This window comes from Lepus europaeus, chromosome 10 (assembly GCF_033115175.1).
Source record: "Lepus europaeus isolate LE1 chromosome 10, mLepTim1.pri, whole genome shotgun sequence".
In the NCBI taxonomy this organism is placed as follows: Eukaryota; Metazoa; Chordata; class Mammalia; order Lagomorpha; family Leporidae; genus Lepus; species Lepus europaeus.
In genome coordinates, this window is record NC_084836.1 from 100,244,603 (window position 1) to 100,265,127 (window position 20,525).

Here is a 20,525-nt window from a genome sequence, read left to right on the forward strand (position 1 = left end):
AGCCATTGATTCAGTCAGCACCGCTCTGTTGTTGCTTATTCCGTGCTGGGCACTGTGCCGGAAGCTGGGGATAGCCTCTGCCCTTGCTGCCCAGTCCTGAAACTAGGGTGAGAGAGACGAAGAAGCAAGTGGTAGTGGTGCTGCAGATTGTTAGTGCCGTGAAGCGGATCCACAGCAGCCGAGCAAGGGCAGAGGAAGGCCTCTGTGAATGAGGGGAGGAGCCACCATTCCGTGACCCAAGGAGAAATTGCTGCAGCCCAGTTCACAGCCTGCTGTGAGACAAGCCTGGCAAGAAGCTGGCAGTCCAGAGGGTGCTAGGCAGAGATGGAATGGCGCGATGGGCTCAGTACCACGTGAGAAGAAAGGTAGTGTGCACTGCTGTGTATTAAACTTCTATCAAGGGACCAGCTGCTGTCCCAGCACTTTACCAACACCTCAATCCTTGAGGCCCCATGAGCTAAGCCTGAAAACATTAGTGAGCTCAGGATCATACAGCCCGTTCTCTTAACCATTGCACTGTTGCTAGAGAGGCAAACAGGCAGAAGTAGGGATGTGCGGCAGGGTCTCTGAGCTGTTTTGGGTGCTGAGAGGTGAATGTACTCAGGGTAAGGGGGTTGCTTTGTTTGTTTTTCAGATGTCTTTATTTGAAAGGCAGAGTGACAGAGAGAGAGGGAGAAACAGAGATATCTTCCATTTGCTGGTTCACTCCCCAAATGGCCATAATGGCTAGGCTAAAGCCAGGAGCCTGGAACTCCATCCTGGTCTCCCACCTGGGTAGCCAGGGCCCAAACACTGGGGCCATTCAGGGTGAGTCTTGAGGCATGAGTAGGAGACGGGACAAAGGCAGTACTGACACAGGATTAGCCTGGGTGACGGCATGGAGGCAAGAAAAAGATGAGACCGTGATCACCTAACTAAAAGCAGCAGGTAACCAGAGGTGGAGAGAGAATGCGCCTGGGAGAGGTTGGGCTGGAGAAGCTGAAGGGATCAGGCCATAGAGGAGTGGGGAGCAGTGACCTACGGCTGTTCCTGCTTACCTAGCAGCCCTTTCATTTTCCTGCCTGGGGAGTGACCCTCTGTGCACCTCTGTCCAGACAAGATCCGAGGTGGCTGCATAGCCAGTTCCTGCTGGGGGAAGGCACAGAGCACAGAAACCTCTGTTAGCACCGCTGTTGACCCCTCCTCCCCATCCCCGTCTGTTTCAGGTATCCTCAGCATGATTATCATTCGGACCCTCCGGAAGGACATCGCCAACTATAACAAGGAGGATGACATTGTACGAGGTCTTGGCTGGGGAGGGATGGACTTGAAGAGGGCAGGAGGGCCCCCACCAGATTGGGGTGGATGTGTGTGATCATAGGGTAAACCTCAAAAATATTGAAGGAGAATTTTTTTTAAAGACTTATTTATTTATTTGAAAGGCAGTTGCAGAGAGAAAGAGGTCATCTGTCTACTGGTTCACTCCTCAGATGGCCATAACAGCCAGGGCTGGGCCCAGCCAAAACCAGGAGCCCAAGTACTTAGGCCATCTTCCGCTGCCTTCCAGATACATTGGCAGGGAGCTGGATTTGAAGTGAAGCATCTGGGACTTGAACTGGTGCTCCAGCATGGGTTACTGGTGTCACAGGCTGCAGCTTGACCTGTTGTGCCCTTTGAGAAAGAATTGAAAAATTTATTATAAAGGAGGGGGTGGGGGGAAGTACTTAGTTATCCAGAATGTTAACTTGAAAAATGTGGTACAGTTGAAAAACTTTGTATAAAATCTTTTAGAAAACCAAAAACAAGGGCCTGGCTATTACAGGGCCTTGAAGCAGGAGAGTGACCAGCAAATGGAAGATCTTGCTATGTCACTCTACCTTAAAGGGAAAAACAGGTATTAGCTTAGCAGTTTAGATGCCAGTAAACAGGGAGCCGGGAGCCAGTGTTATGGCATAGCAGGTAAAGCCTGTGATGCTGGCAAACCATATGGGCACTGGTTTGTGTCCTGGCTGCTCAATTTTCAAATCCAGCTCCCTGATAACAACCTGGGAAAAGCAGTAGAAAATGGTCCAAGTGCTTGGTCCCCTAAACCTATGTGGGAGACCCAGATGAAGCTCCTGGCTTTGGTCTGGGGAATGAACCAGTAGATGAAACATTCTCTCTCTCTCTCTCTCTCTCTCTCTCTCTCTCTCTCCTTCTCTCTGTTTCTCCCTCTCTTTCTTTGTAACTCTGACTTTCAAATAAAAAATTTTACAAAAAAATCAATTAATATGGCCAACTCCAATGAGAGTACCTAATTTCAATTCCCAGTTTTAGCTTCTGACTCCAGGTCCTGGTTAATGCAGACTCTGGCAGGCAACAATGGTGACTTAAGTAACTGGGTTCCAGTCACCCATCTGGGAGACTTGGATTTAGTTCCTGGCTCCCAGCCTCAGCTCAGCCACAGCCCTAAATTTAGCCATTGCAGGCATTTGAGGAGTGAACCAGCAGGTGGGACCTCTGTGGCTTGCTATGCCTCTTGTCTCTCTACCTCTCAAATAAAAAGTCACAGGTAAACTAAAACAAATCAGAAAACATCTAAAGTCTCTAATGAAATGATGAACAGAAAAATTTACAGGCAAGGAACTACATATGGCCAATAAATACTCATTATGAAAAACTGGGGGATAATCCCCAAAAACCCAGATAGACAATCTTAAGACAGTTTGGGAACATGAAGTTTACATGGTTGTATTAACTGTTTGGCAAGATTAACATGAGACAAGTATTTTGGAGGGTTTTAAATTCATCATTTTCAGGAAAGTAATGGTTAATTCATGTCAGGCTCTGTAAAATAGGTAACTTGCTTTGACACGGTAATTCTAGAATTTTCTAAAGGAAAGGATCAAAAACAAATTCTTCAACTAGAAGTATCTATTACAACTTTGAAATTAATTTCAGAGAGGATCTATTGACACGAGGAAATGCTTCTAACAAAGAACATTGTGATCCCAATTTGATTATTTATAGCATACATATACCTAAGTGAGGGTGTTTCAGAAAGTTCATAGGGGGACTGGCATTGTGGTGCAGTGGGTTAAGTTGCCGCCTATGACACCAGTATCCTGGCTGCTCTAATTCTGATCAAGCTTACTCACTCCCTCTCTCTAACTCTGACTTTCAAATACATTAAAAAAAAAAAAAAAAAAAAAAAGTTCATTGAAAATGCACATTATCGAGAATTATCCACTGTTTTATGGCTCAGATTCCTGCAGTGGCCAGGACTGGGCTGTGCTGAAGACAGGAGCCAGGAACACAATCCAGGTCCCCCCCAGCGGTAGCAGGGTCCAGTCACCTGAGATATCGTCTGCTGCCTCCCAGGTTCTACTGTGACAAGAAGCTAGAATTGGGAGCCTGAGCCCAGAGTCAAACCCAGGGCTTAACTAGGCTCAGTGCCCACTCCTGAGTTATCTTTCAGTTCTATTTTCTACAACCTTCTTATTGAAACCCCCTTACATACATGGATGAGTACATATGTAAAAGACTAAAAGAAATAGAGGAAACCATTGGTATCACTGTTTTGTTAATGTATAGACATTATTTAAGCATATGGCTTTTTATTATGTTTTTCTGTTCTGTATTTTCAATTTTTTTCTATACTAAACATTGCTTTTAGTTCTTTTGAATTTCATACCATATGCCAAAATTTTTAAAGATTTTATTTATTTATTTGAGAGATAGAGTTACAGATAGAGAGAGGGAGAGAGGAAGGTTTTCTATCCCCTGGTTCACTCCCCAAATGGCCACAATGGCCAGAGCTGAACCGATTTGGAGCCAGGAACTTCCTCCGGGTCTCCCATGTGGGTGTAGGGGCCCAAGCATTTGACAAGAAAACATCTTCCACTGCTTTCCCAGGCCATAAGCAGAGAGCTGGATTAGAAGAGGAGCAGCCAGGACATGAACAGGCACCCAGATGGAATGCCAGGGCTGTGGGTAGAGGCTTAGGCTATTATAGCACAGTGCTAGCCCCTTTTTTTTAAAGATCTTCCTTCCGCTGGTTCACCCCCCAAATGGCCGCTACAGCCGGTGCGCTGCAGCTAGCGCACTGCGCTGATCCGAAGCCAGGAGCCAGGTGCTCCTCCTGGTCTCCCATACGGGTGCAGGGCCCAAGCACTTGGGCCATCCTCCACTGCCTTCCTGGGCCACAGCAGAGAGCTGGCCTGGAAGAGGAGGAACCGGGACAGAATCCAGCACCCCAACCGGGACTAGAACCCTGGGTGACAGCACCGCAGGCGGAGGATTAGCCTAGTGAGCCACGGCGCCAGCAATGTGCTAGCCCCTTTTTAAACTTTTTATTTCTTTTATAATCAGACTATCCAAGAACTCTTACCATTAACATATTAGTATGTCTGTGTGTTTGTTATTTTTCCACATACTGTGTTTGTGGAATTATCCTATTTTCCTCTTATGCAGCTATAAGCATCATGTTTTGTTTGTTTTTTTTTTTAAATATTTATTTTATTATTTGAAAGGCAGAGAGAGAGGGAGAGACAAAGAGAGAGAATCTTCCTTCTGTTGGTTCACTCCCCTAGGTGGCCACAATAGCCGGGGCCGTGCCAGGTGGAAGCTAGGAGCCTAGAACTCCATCCGTGTCTCCCACATGGGTGGCAGAGGCCCAAACATTTGAGCCACCTGCTACTGCTTTCCCAGGTGCACTAGCAGGGAGCTGGGTTGAAAGCAGATAAGCCTGCACTTGAACCGGTACTCCAGTATGGATTGCTGGCATCACAGGCAGCATCTTAACTTGCTGCGCCACAAGACCAGTACCCGACATCATGTTTTGTAGCCTGTTTTCCCAACATGATGGTTTTCTTATCACTTATACTTCTGTGTCAGAGCAGAGCTGGTTGACACCTGTGGGACTCTCAGCTCTGGTCAGGGAGTCTGGGGCAGTTCCCTGTGGGATTTGTCACTATCCTCAAGAAATAGCCTCACTCTCTGGCTCTTTGCTGCAGGAAGACACCATGGAGGAGTCTGGGTGGAAGCTGGTGCACGGTGATGTCTTCAGGCCTCCCCAGTACCCCATGATCCTCAGCTCCCTGTTGGGCTCAGGCATTCAGCTCTTCTGTATGATCCTCATCGTCATCTGTGAGTGAGCTGGGAGGCCTGCGTGTGGGGTCCTGTCCCCACATGAGCGTGGGCCTTGGTCAGAGGCATGGCTATCTCTTCCATGCGCCTTAAGGAGAAAAGATTGGGTTTCCCTCCTGGAGAAGGGGCCTAGCACTCAGCACTAGGGGGCATGTCAGTGTCTCTGTGCCAGACAGCCACCTGTATCTGCCACAGCCCCAGGCCCGTGGTGCGGTTAGTGTCCTCCTAGCTGCCAGCTCCATTTATGGAGCCCACCTGTCAGTGAACCTGCACAGCAGCACTGGGATGTTGTCCTGCATTCAGAGGCTCGGTGGCTTACAGAGTCAGCACCAAGATTAGGACTAGAATCAAAACTTTTTTCTTAAACAAGGAAAACACTGTTGTAGTTGCAGACAGCTCTGGAGTCAGTCTGCCTTAATTTGTATCTCAGTCTCATGCCTCCAAGCATTATTACCTTGAACAAGCCATTTAACCTTGGTGAGCATCAGTTCCTTATCTGAGAAATGGAGGAGTGGGTGTCCACCTTCCAGAGTTGACAAACGGATTCAATGAGCTGGTATTTGTAATTAGTACTTTCTAGTCTGGAAGCTACAGCTGAGATGTAGCCAGTCAAGGCCCGACAACTGCTACAGCCACCTGGATCCCAGCTAAGACCCTGGCTTCTCCTGTAGAGGGGAAGGGATTATGCTGCTGAGAGGGCCAAGAGAGAAAGGGGCCTATGAGCATGACCAGGGTGGGAGCCAGGGACCTAGCGATCAGCCATCTTGACTCTGCCTCCTGCCTCCCTCCACAGTTGTGGCCATGCTCGGGATGCTGTCACCCTCCAGCCGGGGAGCTCTCATGACCACAGCCTGCTTCCTCTTCATGTTCATGGGGTAGGTGTGTCAGAAGGGGTCCCAGGGGCTGGCACAAGCTCTTCCCTGCACTAACAGTCCCCCTGGTATGGATCTGTATTTCCCCACAGGGTGTTTGGTGGATTTTCTGCCGGCCGTCTCTACCGCACGCTTAAAGGCCATCGGTGGAAGAAGGGAGCCTTTTGTGTAAGTGTCTCTGGCCTCCTGCCAGTTTCTTGGGGATCTGAGGGTCCTCTTCCTGGGCTCCTCAGAAGTATAGCCAGGTCTGGTGAGGAATGTTGGGCTGGAGGCCAAGCAGGAACATGGGGGAGCAGAGCCTCTTGGGGCCGTAGTTGCACTATCTGTAAAATGAGGGGTTTGAATTTAGGTGGCTTTTAGCCTACATTGTCTGATGGCTCAAGCAAGAGAAGAGATAGGGGATCAGAATGACATTTGAGCCCAGCTCCTGGGGGAACAGCCAGCCTTGAGTACAACTTCCCTTCTCTCCTCCAGCCTTACCTGGGCCCTGCCCCTCTCCCTTCCCCTGGCTGGCATCGCCTCATCCCTTAGGTCTTAGCTCCACCATCATCCTGTAGAAGCCTCCTCCCACCATTCGGACCTCCGGGTCCTCCCTGGTGCTCCAGAGGAGCTGGGCAAGGCCTGTGCCTGCACATTCTGCCTTTCTGTATTGCTTTCCGTGTATGTGTCTGTCTTTTTCCCTGAAATTTTTCTTCCTGTTCATACCCCTATGTCTAAGATGGTGCCCAGCCCATAAATTTCAGCCAGGAAGGCAGGTGAGGAATTGCTTGCCATGCAGAGAATAAAGCAGGAACACGCAGGAAGGGAAAAAGTGACACCTGAGGGTCACCTTTCAGGTAGAAGGAAGCAGCCTGCAGAAGGGCCGGACTCTAGAATTGCCTGAATCCCAGTCTGTTCTTTTGGCTTGATCACCTTACACACTCTGAGCCTCAGCGTCCTCATTTCTCCGATGGGGATCGTTGTATCCAGCTTTTAGGGTTGTGTAGATGGAAGGAGACTGAGAGCATGCAGGAGCAGTGGGCGGGGAGGCAGGTGGCGGCAGGCCAGAGATGAAACTGGTAGCAGATGTTGCGCACCGGGTTTCGGAAGGCCTTGGTCATTGAAGCTGTGACTCGCCTGGATGCTTAGGCAGCCACAGCGGTCTCTGGCCTGATTGCTGCAGTGTAGCGAGGAGGAGGCTCAACTCTAGGTCTAGGGCTTGGTTCCCGGTGCCTGTACCCCAGCCCTAAGAGGTTCTGGCTGACTAGACCATTCTGTACTGGAAGAGGCCATGGCATGGGAGTCCTGCCTGTGTCTGCCGTGTGGAAGGAATGATACTTGAGCTGAGTTTTGGAGGAGATGAGTTTGTAACCTTTGGTCTCAGAGCTTCCTGGATGCAGCTCCCCAACCTGGCCTCTCTTGCTCCCAGACAGCAACACTGTACCCTGGCGTGGTGTTTGGCATCTGCTTCATATTGAATTGCTTCATCTGGGGAAAGCACTCATCGGGAGCGGTAAGTGCCCTCCCCCCCCCCCCCGGCACCTCCCACCCCACTCCGCCGAGTCACTTCCTGCTGTTCCCTTCCTACTTCTGACTTCCCAAAATTCTGTTTCCAGGCCTGAGGGCTGAGGACTGGCTGGGCTTTCCCCAGTGCTGCCCGTGCCCTGGCCCTGGCCTTTCTGTGGACTCTGAGACAACTAACCAGAGCTCACTTCTCAAAAGGGAGGTGTCAGCCGGCGCCGCGGCTCACTAGGCTAATCCTCTGCCTTGCGGCGCCGGCACCCAGGGTTCTAGTCCCGGTTGGGGCACCGGATTCTGTCTCGGTTGCCCCTCTTCCAGGCCAGCTCTCTGCTGTGGCCCGGGAGTACAGTGGAGGATGGCCCAAGTGCTTGGGCCCTGCACCCCATGGGAGACCAGGAGAAGCACCTGGCTCCTGGCTTCAGATCAGCGCGGTGCGCCGGCCGCGGCGGCCACTGGAGAGTGAACCAACGGCAAAAGGAAGACCTTTCTCTCTGTCTCTCTCTCTCTCACTGTCCACTCTGCCTGTCAAAAAATTAAAAAAAAAAAAAAAAAGGGAGGTGTCTAGTCCAGCGGCCACGTGGGGAACTTCCCTTTGTCTCGGTTAAGGAGCAGCTGCCTGATGGGAGACTGTTAGGGCAGCAAGCCAAAGCAGGTCTCTCCCAGCATCCCTGCACGCACCACCAGCCCCTGCAGGTGGAAGCAGAGGAAGGGGAGAAGGACGCTGTCTTCTCCTTACAATGGGGGTTCTGCCGGCTCCAGTCTGTTGTGTGGCTAGCAGCTGCCCAGGTTGCACTGGGTAGGATTTTGAACCCTGAGGTCTAAGTAGAGGAGGTGGGATCTTGGGGTGGCAGGGCTGTGGTAGAGGTGGGCGGGCATTGGGCGTCCCAGCCTGAGCAGTGGTGCCACCTTTAAAAAGTTCTCCAGTGAGGCGTGGAGTCCAGGCAGCCGGACGGCTGGGGTCTGCAGCAGCTTGAGACGCTGCCCCCGGGAAAGGGGCGTGCTCTGCCTCTCACTTCCCCTGTCCTGTGTCTGTGTTCCTCCTTCCTTTCAACATTTCCCTCCCATCTGCCAACAGCGCCATCAATGCTCACTGTACAAATTTTGGGAAATTCAGAGAAGTTAAATTAAAAATAACTTACAACCCAACCACCCAGAGATGAAGACTGTATGGATCTTTAATGTGTATCTCTTCAGTCGTCCATTTTATAGACACATCTGAAACAGAATTATGTAATTCTAAAATTAAAAAACCAAACATTTATATGAAGCTAACTTTGTAATAAGCACTGTTCTAAGCATTTTACATACATTAATTTCTTCCTTTTTGCATTATTCGTATGAAAAGTTAGTTCTTTTTTTTTTTTTTTTTTTTTTTTGACAGGCAGAGTGGACAGTGAGAGAGAGACAGAGAGAAAGGTCTTCCTTTGCCGTTGGTTCACCCTCCAATGGCCGCTGCGGTAGGCGTGCTGCAGCCGGCGCACCGCACTGATCCAAAGGCAGGAGCCAGGTGCTTCTCCTGGTCTCCCATGGGGTGCAGGGCCCAAGCAGTTGGGCCATCCTCCACTGCACTCCCTGGCCACAGCAGAGAGCTGGCCTGGAAGAGGGGCAACTGGGACAGAATCGGTGCCCCGACCGGGACTAGAACCCGGTGTGCCGGCACCGCAAGGCGGAGGATTAGCCTAGTGAGCCGCGGCACCGGCTAGAAAAATTAGTTCTTATCCTTATATCTCCCCCAGTGAAGTATTGCTCACTTTTTGGTGTAGGCCTTTCAAGGCACATATATATAAATGTGTTTTTTAAAAAATATTTAGTTATGGCCGGCGCCGTGGCTTAACAGGCTAATCCTCCGCCTTGCGGCGCCGGCACACCGGGTTCTAGTCCCGGTTGGGGCGCCGGATTCTATCCCGGTTGCCCCTCTTCCAGTCCAGCTCTCTGCTGTGGCCCGGGAAGGCAGTGGAGGATGGCCCAAGTCCTTGGGCCCTGCACCCGCATGAGAGACCAGGAGAAGCACCTGGCTCCTGGCTTCGGATCAGCGAGATGCGCTGGCCTCAGCGGCCATTGGAGGGTGAACCAACGGCAAAAAGGAAGACCTTTCTCTCTGTCTCTCTCTCACTATCCACTCTGCCTGTCAAAAAAAAAAAATAGTTATTTATTTGAAAGTCAGAGTTATTTATTTATATTTTTAATATTTTATATTTATATAAATAAATATATAGACTGTGTGTTCATATGTTCATATTTATATTATTTATAATATTCATATATTTATATGAATATAATTTAATATAAATATATAAATATTTGTGTTTATAATTTATGTAATTGTGTAAATTATATAACTTATATTTTATAAATATTTATGTATTTATTTATGTGTTTATTTGAAAGTCAGAGCCCCTCCCTTACCCTCAACACAGAGAGAGAAGGAGAGGCAGAGAGAGAGAGGTCTTCCATCTGCTGGTTCACTCCCCAGTTGGCCACAACGGCTGGAGCTGTGCTGATCCAAAGCCAGAAGCTTCCTCCAGGTCTTCCCATGTAGGCGCAGGGACCTAAGGACTTGGGCCATCTTCCACTGCTTTCCCAGGCCATAGCAGAGAGCTGGATCAGAAGTGGAGCAGCCAGGACTTGAACCAACACCCATATGGGATGCTGGCACTGCAGGCAGCGGCTTTACCTGCTATACCACAACACCAGCCCCAAACTAAAATGGGATCTATGTATACATAAGTTTTCTTCTTTCTTTGCTTAATTATCACATGTAATTTCCATCCTGAACATTTCCTCTCCCCTGCATGTTCTCGGTTCCTTCTTTCCCTATTCTTCCCCGCTTCCTCCCTGGATGCTGGGCTCCTCTGGGATGCTGGAGTTCCTTCTTCACTGGAAGCCCGAATGGCCCCCATCTGTACTCTTTGTCTCCATGGCTGGGATCAGTCCCAAGAGTTTCTGACCAGGAGCACAGTGGTGGCCGGGGTCAGGGCGTGTGTGGTACGTGTGCAGGACTTTCCTACCACGGTAGCCCTGCTGTGCACGTGGACTCTCCTTCCCTGGAGCCCAAAAGGTCCGTCTTGCCCTTGCAGAGCCCCCATCCTGGGCCTCAGGGCTTGTTGAGAGCCTCATGGCACTGGGTCCGCAGGTGCCCTTCCCCACTATGGTGGCTCTGCTGTGCATGTGGTTCGGGATCTCCCTGCCGCTCGTCTACTTGGGCTACTACTTCGGCTTCCGCAAGCAACCATATGACAACCCTGTGCGCACCAACCAGATCCCCCGGCAGATCCCTGAGCAGCGGTGGTACATGAACCGATTTGTGGGGTAAGTCTTCTGGCAGGGGCGAGAGTGGACGAGGCCAGTACTGCCCTGAACCATCTTGTTTGAAGGACGTGGAAGAGGGTCCCCTGTGCCAGGGTGCTGTGACCAGTGTTCAGGCAGCTCTGGTGGCTCTGTAGGCTTCATGAACACTCAGTTTTACTCCAGAGTAAAGAGGACAAGGTTGAGGCCAGACTTGGTATTGGCCAGAGAACAAGGATGGTGGGATGGGTTGAGAGGAAAGTGCTAAATCGGTTAACACTGTTTAACTTGGACCCCACCTCTCTGAACTTCTCATTTTCCCATCTGTGAAATGGGGAGAATGATGCCTACCCTGCCTACTTTTCAAGAGGCAGCAATAGTGTTAGAATGTCATGTGGCCACTCAGTCTCTGGTTCAGGAGGGAGGTGGGGCTTCCTGGGAGCCTGGCCCCAGGGCAGCAGTGACCTTCTTTTTCTGTGGCAGCATCCTCATGGCTGGAATCCTGCCCTTTGGCGCCATGTTCATCGAACTCTTCTTCATCTTCAGTGTGAGTACTGCTACCTGTGCTCTGCCCCTACATGTGCACCCCACCCATACAGGCCTGGGCTTTTCCTCCACTTAGTGCTCTGCTCTCACTGCTGTGAAATGACAGAGCCCCTCCCTCTCCCTCGACTCAGGCAACAGTGCTGCCGACCAGGAGAGCTGGGAAGTGAGGTGAGCTGCGCAGGGTCTGGTGTACGTGTGGTCCAGACCTGGTGCCCAAAAGCTATTCTGTACTACCCAATCATTCGCCATTGTGATTAGCAGTCTTGCTGCATCGGCTTTGATTGCTTTTTTTTTTTTTTAAGATTTGAGAGGCAGAGTTACAGACAGCAGAGAGAGGTCTTCCATTCACTAGTTCACTCCCCAGATGGCCAGGAGCCAGGAGCTTCTTCCAGGTCTCCCACATGGTAACAGAGGCCCAATCACTTGGGCCATCTTCCACTGCTTTCCCAGGTCATTAGCAGGGAACTGGACTGGAAAGAGGAACAACTGGGACTCCAATTGGCACCCATATGGGATGCCAGCACTGCTGGTGGAGGCTTAACTTACTGTACCACAAAGCCCCCAGCTTTGATTTCTGGGTCCTACCTCGTATCTAACAGTCCACGTACTCACAGCTCACAGGAAAGAGATGTCTGTGTGGCTGGGATAAAGTAATACCTGCCAAGGTGCTTGGCATTCAGGAAATGCTATTGCTGCAATGATGACTTCTCCTGCCCAAGAGTGCCAAGATGGGAGTTGACAGGAGGGCTCTTCAGAACCATGCAAGTTTGGCTCGCCCGGCTCAGTGCCCAACACATGTGGTCCCCTGCAGCAAGTCAGCACACAGCAAGTGTCTGCTACTCCAGAGAGCAGGGGGGCCCCTTCCTGCACACTCCCCTGCCCACCCAGGCCTGCCTGGAAGCTGGTCAGAGGGTTGTTGGCTGCCCTTTGCCTGCTGTGCACCGCCCCCCAGGGAGGACCTTCCATGTGTCCCTGTGACTCTGGGCCGGTCGCTAGCCACTCTAAGCCTTCACTTCTCAGCTAGCAAAGGCCAAGTTTTAAACTCGCATGTGGAGAGGAATAAAGTCATGTAGCACAGCGCCTGGCATGTGACAAGCTGCCCATAAGTGGTTGTGGCTCCTGTGTACGGTTAACTTTTGAACACCAGCATGGTCAAAAAATCCACGTAAAGGGACAGCGCTGTAACGTAGCAGGTGAAGCCGCCGCCTGCAGTGCCGGCATCCCACATGGATGCTGGTTCAAGTCCCAGCTGCTCCATTTCCAATCCAGCTCTCTGCTGTAGCCCAGGAAAGCAGCAGATGGCCTAAGTCCTTGGGCCCCTGCACTCGTGGGGGAGACCTGGAAGAAGCTCCTGGCTCCTGGCTTCAGATCAGTGCAGCTCCAGCCGTTGCAGCCATTTGGGGAGTGAACCAGCAGATGGAAGACTCTCTCTCTCTGTCTCTCTGCCTTTCTCTAACTCTGCCTTTCAAATAAATAAGTAAATCTTTAAAAAGAAAAAAAAATGTAAAACTTTTGCCTCCCCAAAACATTGCTAATGGTCTGCATTGACCGAAAACCTCACTGATGAAGTCAGTGAGCACATCTGGGATTTATTGGTATTATACACATGAGCAACATGCGGGAACGGTGCGAGGCCACTTTTTGCTGCAGTTCGCACTTTAGTTGCACAGCGTTTACATGACATGTGGAACCCTTGAGCCCCGCGGAGCCATGGGAAGTGGCTGCCAAGTCACTCCAGTAGCGCAGTGTGCAGTTGTGATTAATACTGTGCTTAGGATTGTTTACACTTCTTCCACCACAAATGTGCCTTGAGCAGGCTGTATGAAAGTTTTGATACACTTAAACTTTTTACAATAAATTTGCACATATTTAATGGGAGTAAATGACAACCCCATGATCTACATATATTATGCATTCATGGCATTCCGTTTTCTCAGTTTTATGATAAAATTCCTAGGCTACACAGTTCATCTGCAAGTTTTTCAAATTATCTCAGATCTTCTCAAAAATCCACATATGAGCGTACCAGTAATTCAAACCCATGTTGTTATGAGTCAGCTGTAATTTTGATTGGAATGAGTTCAGGCTGAGGTACACCCACAGTAGGCTCAGCCTTACCCCAGCCCTTTTCTGAATGTCTCTGTGGTTCATCTGCTACTCTAGGGAAGAGAACTTGTGTGCCAGGCCACAGGCCTGCCCTTGGGACAAGTGATGTGCCATGGGAGGGGCAGCTTGGGGGTGCAGGCTGGCTGATGACTATCTGATGTCTCCACAGGCAATCTGGGAGAATCAGTTCTATTACCTTTTTGGCTTCCTGTTCCTTGTTTTCATCATCCTGGTGGTGTCCTGTTCACAGATCAGCATCGTCATGGTATACTTCCAGCTGTGTGCAGAGGTGAGGATGGTGGAGCGGGGGCAGGGGTAGGGGCAGCTGGATCCAGCATTGGGTCACTGGGGCTATTCAGAGAGGCTGAGGCTCTTTGCCCTTCCCCTTTTCTGGTGACAAGTTCTTGGGCCAGTACGTAACTTCCCCCTCCAACCTCCGTGTACTCAGCCGTCCGTTGAGGTTCAGAAAGCTGCCTGAGCACACTGGGAGTACCCACCATGACCTGAGAAGACAGCAGATCTGTCAGCAGTGTGTCCACTCAGAAGGCGTTTCTTCAGTCTGCTGCAGCTGGTGACCGCCTTCACCCTGGGACCAGGTCGTGCACAGTGGGTGTGCGAGGGCCAGGAGACAAACAGCCTAGGCCGGAATCATGATCCTCTCTTAGCAACTGTGTGTCCTGAGCAAGTTGCTTAGCCTCTGTGCCTTCCCTCCTCAGTGTGACAGGGATACTGACAGGATGCAGCTCAGGTAGCTGCCCAGGAACTAAATGAGCTGATTCACAGGTGCCACCTGAAATGGTGCCTGGCATGTGCTAAGCTTTGCTGAAGAAATGTTAATTATTCACTTTTGTTGGTTTTGGTAAAAAATTAAAGTATAATTTGTGAAGTTTACACTTTGTAGTATACAACTGTATAATTGATAGAAATACATTTAGTTGTGTAACCACCATCACAGCCAAGTGATAAAACATTTCTGTCACCCAAGTATTACTGCTGTCACCCTGAGTCTTCAGCCCCTTGGGCAACTGTGAAATTTGGCAAGAAGTTCTGCCTGAGGCAGCAGTGACTCTTCCTGTTTCCCCCACAGGATTACCGCTGGTGGTGGAGGAATTTCCTGGTCTCCGGGGGATCCGCATTCTACGTTCTGGTCTATGCCATCTTTTATTTTGTAAACAAGGTACTGCCCTCCGTGAGGAAGTCCCCTTGGTCCTCTTTAGGCAGGGTGGTTGTGAGGAGAACGCTGGGAGAAAAGCTTGTGTGTCTGAATTGTACTTCCTGTCCTGAAGGGGGTGGACCAGAGTCATCCATTTCTGCTCTAGAACATGGTATTTTTTTGAGAGCTGGACACCCTTCTTGTATGCTGTCTGCAATGACTGGGTCTAGGTCAAGGCCAAAGCCAGGAAGCTGTAATTCATCTTGGGTGGCAGGAACCCCATTACTGAGCCATCCTTGCTGCCTCCCGGGGTCTACATTGGCAGAAAGCTGGAGTCAGGAACCAGGAGTCAGAACTCAGGTACTCCAGTGGGGGACATGGGCATCTTAACCACAAGGCCAGATGCCTGCCCTGGAACAGTGATCTTTTTAGAAAGGAGAGAATCAGTGTTCTGAATATTTGAGAGACAGAAGCTTTCAGGACAAATGACAATAAGAATCCTGCATGCAAAACCTATGCATGCAGCCAAAGCAGTACCTAAAGTCAGTATATCAGCTTCATTGCTTAGAATAGGAAATAAAAGAGACTGATCAAACAGTATTTACCTCAAGAAACTGGAAAAAAGAAACAGTAGCATCAAAGGATCGAGAAGATGAAAGAATTAATAAAGACGAAAACACAGGAGGCTGAGATACCATCAGAACTAAACCTAGGACCTGAGGCAGGGGTCTCTGTCCCCAGAGGCTTCATCATCTTCTTCACTCCAAGTACTGTTCAGTCCTGCAGAGTCAGAAGAGAGTGGCAAGGCCTCTGCTTGCGTCTCCCAAGTCTTGCTGCGTGAGGCCCCCGGGTCACGTGGGCTCATGACAAGCAGGAGGCTGGCTTGCTGTCCCCAGAGAGTGGCATGAGGAAGAATGCAGCCAGATCCCGTGACAAGTCTGGTAGATGCGTATATGACATGTGAACCAGGTGGGCCAGTGAGAGGAGTCTGGGGGAGCAGTGATGAGCTCCTCATCCCCAAGACTGACACTGGAGACTTGATCTCACCTGTTGTACCTTGGTCTCCAAAGCTCAAGAGCAAGCAGTCATCCTTTTGTAACCAAGGTGTATTTGTATTTGCAAACTGAGTCACAGGTCAGTGGGTTGAAACTTGGCAATGCCCTTTCTGAAACATCCAGTTGGACAGGATCTTTAAGACTGTCTTAGTGCAGTGCTCCATGCCTGCTTCCAGTCTGATCACCATGTCTCACTTCCACAGTCCCGTCCCAGTAAATGATTGGAGGTCAGCAAACTGTGTGGACCAGCAGGCCTGTTTCTGTTAATAAAGTTTTATTGGAACACAGCCATATTCGTTCTTTTCCATAATGGCTGCTTTCACACTGCCTTGGCAGAGATAAGTACTTGCCACAGAGACCATTTGGCATGCAGAACTTAAAATATTTATAATCTAGCCCTTCAAGAAGAGGTTTGCTGACCCATGCCACAGCACAGCAAGTGACAGAGAAGATACTTCTTCCTGACACTTCCATTCTCTCTAGACAGCTCCTGTCATTATCGAGGTCTTTCTTGATTTACACTGCAGTCTGCCTCCCTATAACTTCCATCTTCGGACCTTAGTCTCATTCCTGCATCACTCAGAACAAATGTCTCCCTCCCCTATAGCTCATATTCAAAATTCTTGTGAGTGGCAAGTAACAAAAACCCAGTGCAAACTGGCTTGAGGAAAAACAGTTTGTTGTCTGAATTAACTGAAAGTTTAAGAAATTGGAGTTCTGGCTCCAGACATGGTTAGATCTGGGGTCTCAGAAGATGTTAGGGCTCTGTATCCATGCCTTCATTGTGTGCGTCGTCTTTGGGCTTCATTCTGCAGACAGAATCTTTCCATGACGTAGGAGGTGGACAGTGGCAGCACTGCCACCAAGAGAGTGTCTTTCCTGTACCATTGCATAGCAGTCCCTGGAAGAGCTCACTGGTGTGCTTAGGCTGTACACTGTTGTTCAGGGCTTACCAGGCCCAGCAGGATGGAAAGGTTGGTTTTATACCAGAATTGATGGCCCCAGAAGGACCACACGGTAGCCAGTGTGTTCCTCAAACACCTGGAAGCTGAAAGACAGGAAATAGTGTTGGACAAACAAAAACTAGAGATGATATCTCAGCCTCCTGTCCTCCCTCCCTCCTGCCCAGTCTTCCTTCTCTAAAGATGTCTACACGACGGCCAAGGGCCCCCTGACCTGAGAGCCTTCCTGTCTCTGGCCTTTGCTCATCCCTTTGCTGGTTTGACCACTGCTCTGCCCCTTGTTCTCCATCCCCTCACCCTGTCTCTAGCCACAAGAATGCTCATAAAGAAAGACGAGGTGTTGAGCTTGAAAACGTGGCCTTCGTCCCTTAGGCTCAGGAGAGAGCCTCAGATGGTGACTCATATTGCTTTTTTTATTGTTCGCTTCTGGGCTCCTGGAATTTTGTGACCATGGGTCCCAGTACACTGGTGATTTGAAAGGCAGAGTTACAGAGAAAGAGAAAGGGAGAGACACAGAGACACTGGTTCACTCTGCTACATGGCCACAACAGCTGGAGCTGGGCCAGACCACAGCCAGAAGCCAGAAGCTTCTTTTGAGTCTCCCACATGGGTGAAGGGGCCCAAGCCCTTAGGCCATCTTCCGCTGCTTTCCCAGGCCATTAGCAGCGAGCTGGATTGGAAGTGAAGCAGCCGGACTCAAACCAGCACCTGTATGCAATGCCAGTATCACAGGTGGTGGCTTTACCCGCTGTGCCATAATCCGGGTCCCACACTGGTGATCTTGATTACAGGGTTCCAGATTAGCTCCACTTGTCCCACAAACACCATCACAACAGAGGTCTCTAGCCTTTCTGCCCAGACCTCTGGACCCTGCCCCATCTAGAGTAGGCCATCTAAGACCCTGCAAGATAAGAACCACTGGGAGTTGTTAACAAAGATGATACCCTCCGGGAGGAGGTAGGTTGATGGTGGCTCACTGGACCTTCAAGTAGGAGCCTTGAACGAAACCTTCCTCACCTGCCCACCCCCTTCTGCTGCTCAGGCCACCCAGGAGTGCTGCTGCATTGTTTTGGTTACTGAAAGAAAGTGGTATTCTGGCCCTGGCTCTGATGAGGTCATGAGCATGCAAGGCAACACAGGCCCTGGTCTACTTGTGGAGTAGCCATGGACCTCTACCCACCTGTGAGATCAGTGAGAGGGTGGGGTTCCCAGGTTGGCTGAAATGGACTGGCACTAAGCGTCCGCCCCTCTCTTCTCTCTCTGCTCACTGCCCCAGCTGGACATCGTTGAGTTCATCCCCTCTCTCCTGTACTTTGGATACACGGCCCTCATGGTTCTCTCCTTCTGGCTGCTCACGGGCACCATCGGCTTCTATGCAGCCTACATGTTTGTCCGCAAGATCTACGCTGCCGTGAAGATAGACTGATGGGGTGGACCGTGGCCAGGCCCGCTTCGTCCTTGGACAGGAAGCCACCCTGCGTGGGGAACTGCAGGCACGCAAAATAAAGTAACTCCTGCTCATTTGGAATGTACCTCCTGGCACGGTGTTCCTGGATCCCGGGCTGTGTGGGGGCGGGAGGGCCTGTAGATAAATCTTGCATTTTCTTCATCTTATTCCGGTTCTGTGGGGGATGAGTTTTTTTCTGGGTTGTTTTTTCATCAGTGCTAAGAAAGTTCCCTCCAACAGGAACTCTCTGACCTGTTTATTCAGGTTTATTTTTGGTTTGGGTTTTTTCCCCCTTAGTTTTTTAAACAAATGGATCCAAGATGGATAAATCCACGGAGATAGTGGGTTCTGGTCAGTGTCTCCATCTCAGTTCCTCAGAGATGTTGGCAACTCCGTGACTAACTGGAAGAGGAAACACCTGGCCCTCAGTGAGGGCTCTGAGTCTCTCGCCGCTCATCTTCACCCGTGATGCCACCACCAAGCACAGCTCTAGCCTGGACAGCGCCCCAGTGCCATCCGGCCTCTGCCAGCCCCTCTCGCTCCCGCTTCTCTCCTCCCCAGCCTCCTTCCAGGGCTACCCACGGCCAGGTTCCAGCCAGGCCTCTGGGTCATCTCACCAGGAACATGAGCACGTCTTGGCTGCTACAAGGAAACCCCCGGAAGTACAGGGGCCAGGTTCCCCGGGACAGCAGGAGTCACCTCTGTTCAGAGCAGCTGGAGTTTGCTGGACCAACAAGGACAAAGAGAAGAGACCTGCAGCGAACTGATTGTGTGCCAAGAAACCGGACCTGGGGCCGCATATTTCTAGAGCCAAGTGTCCATGTGGCTATGTCCGGGAAAGTTTGCTCCCCAACCCTTTCCAGTGTACTAGTGGTGGGCCCTCTTCTCCCCCACTTCAGGGCAGAGCATGGAGGCCCAGAGACCTCAGGTCCCCTGCTTTGGGTGGCTGGGCCGAGGCACTCTCTCCCTAACATCTCCCGGCCTCGATGTTCACACTCAGTTCTTTCAGACAGACCCATCCCCTCCACCTGATTTCCTGCCTCCTCTTTTTTGGGATACCCAGAAAACCCCTTGTGAGAAGGAAGGTGGAAGGTAAGTTCTCTCATTCCTTCCCCTGGTCCCGGGAGTGGACAAGAAGCCCAGTGTCCCCAAGTTAGAAAGAAGGGGCTCAGTGGCTGACCTGGCTCCTCCGTACATTCCCGGTCTTCCCATCGCCTGCTCACTCCCTGCACATGGCAGACATTTGTTCTTAAGTTGCAAAATACCAAATCACCCTGGGATTAGGGCCCAGGTCCAGCTGCTCACCCTCGCTCCAGGCCTTGTGGGACTTCCACCAGGAGACAAAGCTCAGAATGCTGGTTACTCTGGGAACACACTTCTGTCCTTCACCCCCCGCACTCCCAGCGGCCTCCCAGGCCTACATCAGTCAAGCCAGTGAACTTCTCATTCTTGCCTCACAGTGACTGCAGCGCCAAGTGGGGGCCCCAGAATCAGGTTGGAGAAACAGGAACCTAAGAGTAGAGAATGATATTGGAATATTTTGTTCATTAAAATTTTTTATTTTTATTTTTTCCCCCTAAGAGATTTCTGTTTTGGGGGTGGGGGCGGGGAGGAATGAACTCTTCCTAAAGGTTTCAAACATCGTCGATTTTTCTGACTTTTTAAATCATCATCATTATTATTTTTAACTAAAAAAAAAAAATGCCTGTATGCCTTTTTTTGGTCCAGTTGTAAATAAAAATGCCATTGTCCTGTTGTTGAATCTCCTGCAGGGACTGGGGTCTGAAGTGAGACCAGCTCCCCCAAATAGGCTGTTGAGTGGTTTCTGTCAAAGCTCGGTCTTCTGTCACTCTGTAGGGCTCAGGTGACACTGTTCCCTGCCAGATACACGTTCCCTTCTGCTCCGCCCCTCCACACCAGCGAGTGCGCGTTGGCCCCTGTGGAGCCACAGGCAGGCAATGGCAGTCAGGTGTGAGCTTTGGTAGCAATGAGACCTGGCTTTGGATTCCCAGCTCCAATATTTTACTGTCAGTTCGCTTCATCCTCTCATGCAGGACTCCTTCCGCTGAAGCAACAGAAACAGTCCAGCTGGCTTAAGTCTGAAAGGGAACGGGTTGATCCAGAAGTCATCAGGACAGTGTTGGCTTCACTTCAGGTCTGTCTGGATCCAGGGGTTCAGAGGATAATGTGGTTTCTAAGAGCGTTAGGTCTCTGCTCTTCCTCACCGTTGCGCTCTCGCCTCGTTCTGTCTCCTCGTCGCCTGTCCGCTTCCCTCGGGGCAGTCGAGGAAGGCCCGTGCAGATCGCTGGGCTTTGATTATCTGGTTTGGTATGCCTTAGAGGAGAAAGCTTTCCTCCTTGTTTCACTGTGTTCAGTACATGTTTATTCAATATAGGTAGACCCCAGGAAAGGCCGCTGGTTGGCCCAACGTGGATTGCTGTTTGCACATCTTGCGTGAATCGTCACGTCCAGGGCATACATGCTGCTGCAGGC

The 20,525-nt window shown here is 50.4% G+C and overlaps 1 protein-coding gene across 2 annotated transcripts in view; it reads left to right on the plus strand.

The window, feature by feature from the left end:
• The window catches only part of TM9SF4 (transmembrane 9 superfamily member 4), a 52,333-nt gene extending 32,545 nt beyond the window's left edge, over positions 1 to 19,788 (plus strand). For both annotated transcript variants that reach the window (XM_062204006.1, XM_062204007.1), the window contains 10 exons: positions 1,206 to 1,276; positions 4,974 to 5,106; positions 5,900 to 5,981; positions 6,071 to 6,146; positions 7,387 to 7,470; positions 10,612 to 10,787; positions 11,247 to 11,310; positions 13,585 to 13,704; positions 14,503 to 14,592; positions 17,862 to 19,788. In XM_062204006.1, the coding sequence (XP_062059990.1) occupies positions 1,206 to 1,276; positions 4,974 to 5,106; positions 5,900 to 5,981; positions 6,071 to 6,146; positions 7,387 to 7,470; positions 10,612 to 10,787; positions 11,247 to 11,310; positions 13,585 to 13,704; positions 14,503 to 14,592; positions 17,862 to 18,011 (1,046 nt within the window). In that variant the 3' untranslated portion in view covers positions 18,012 to 19,788. The remainder of the gene's footprint in view (positions 1 to 1,205; positions 1,277 to 4,973; positions 5,107 to 5,899; positions 5,982 to 6,070; positions 6,147 to 7,386; positions 7,471 to 10,611; positions 10,788 to 11,246; positions 11,311 to 13,584; positions 13,705 to 14,502; positions 14,593 to 17,861) is intronic.
• The last annotated feature ends 737 nt before the right edge of the window (positions 19,789 to 20,525 follow it).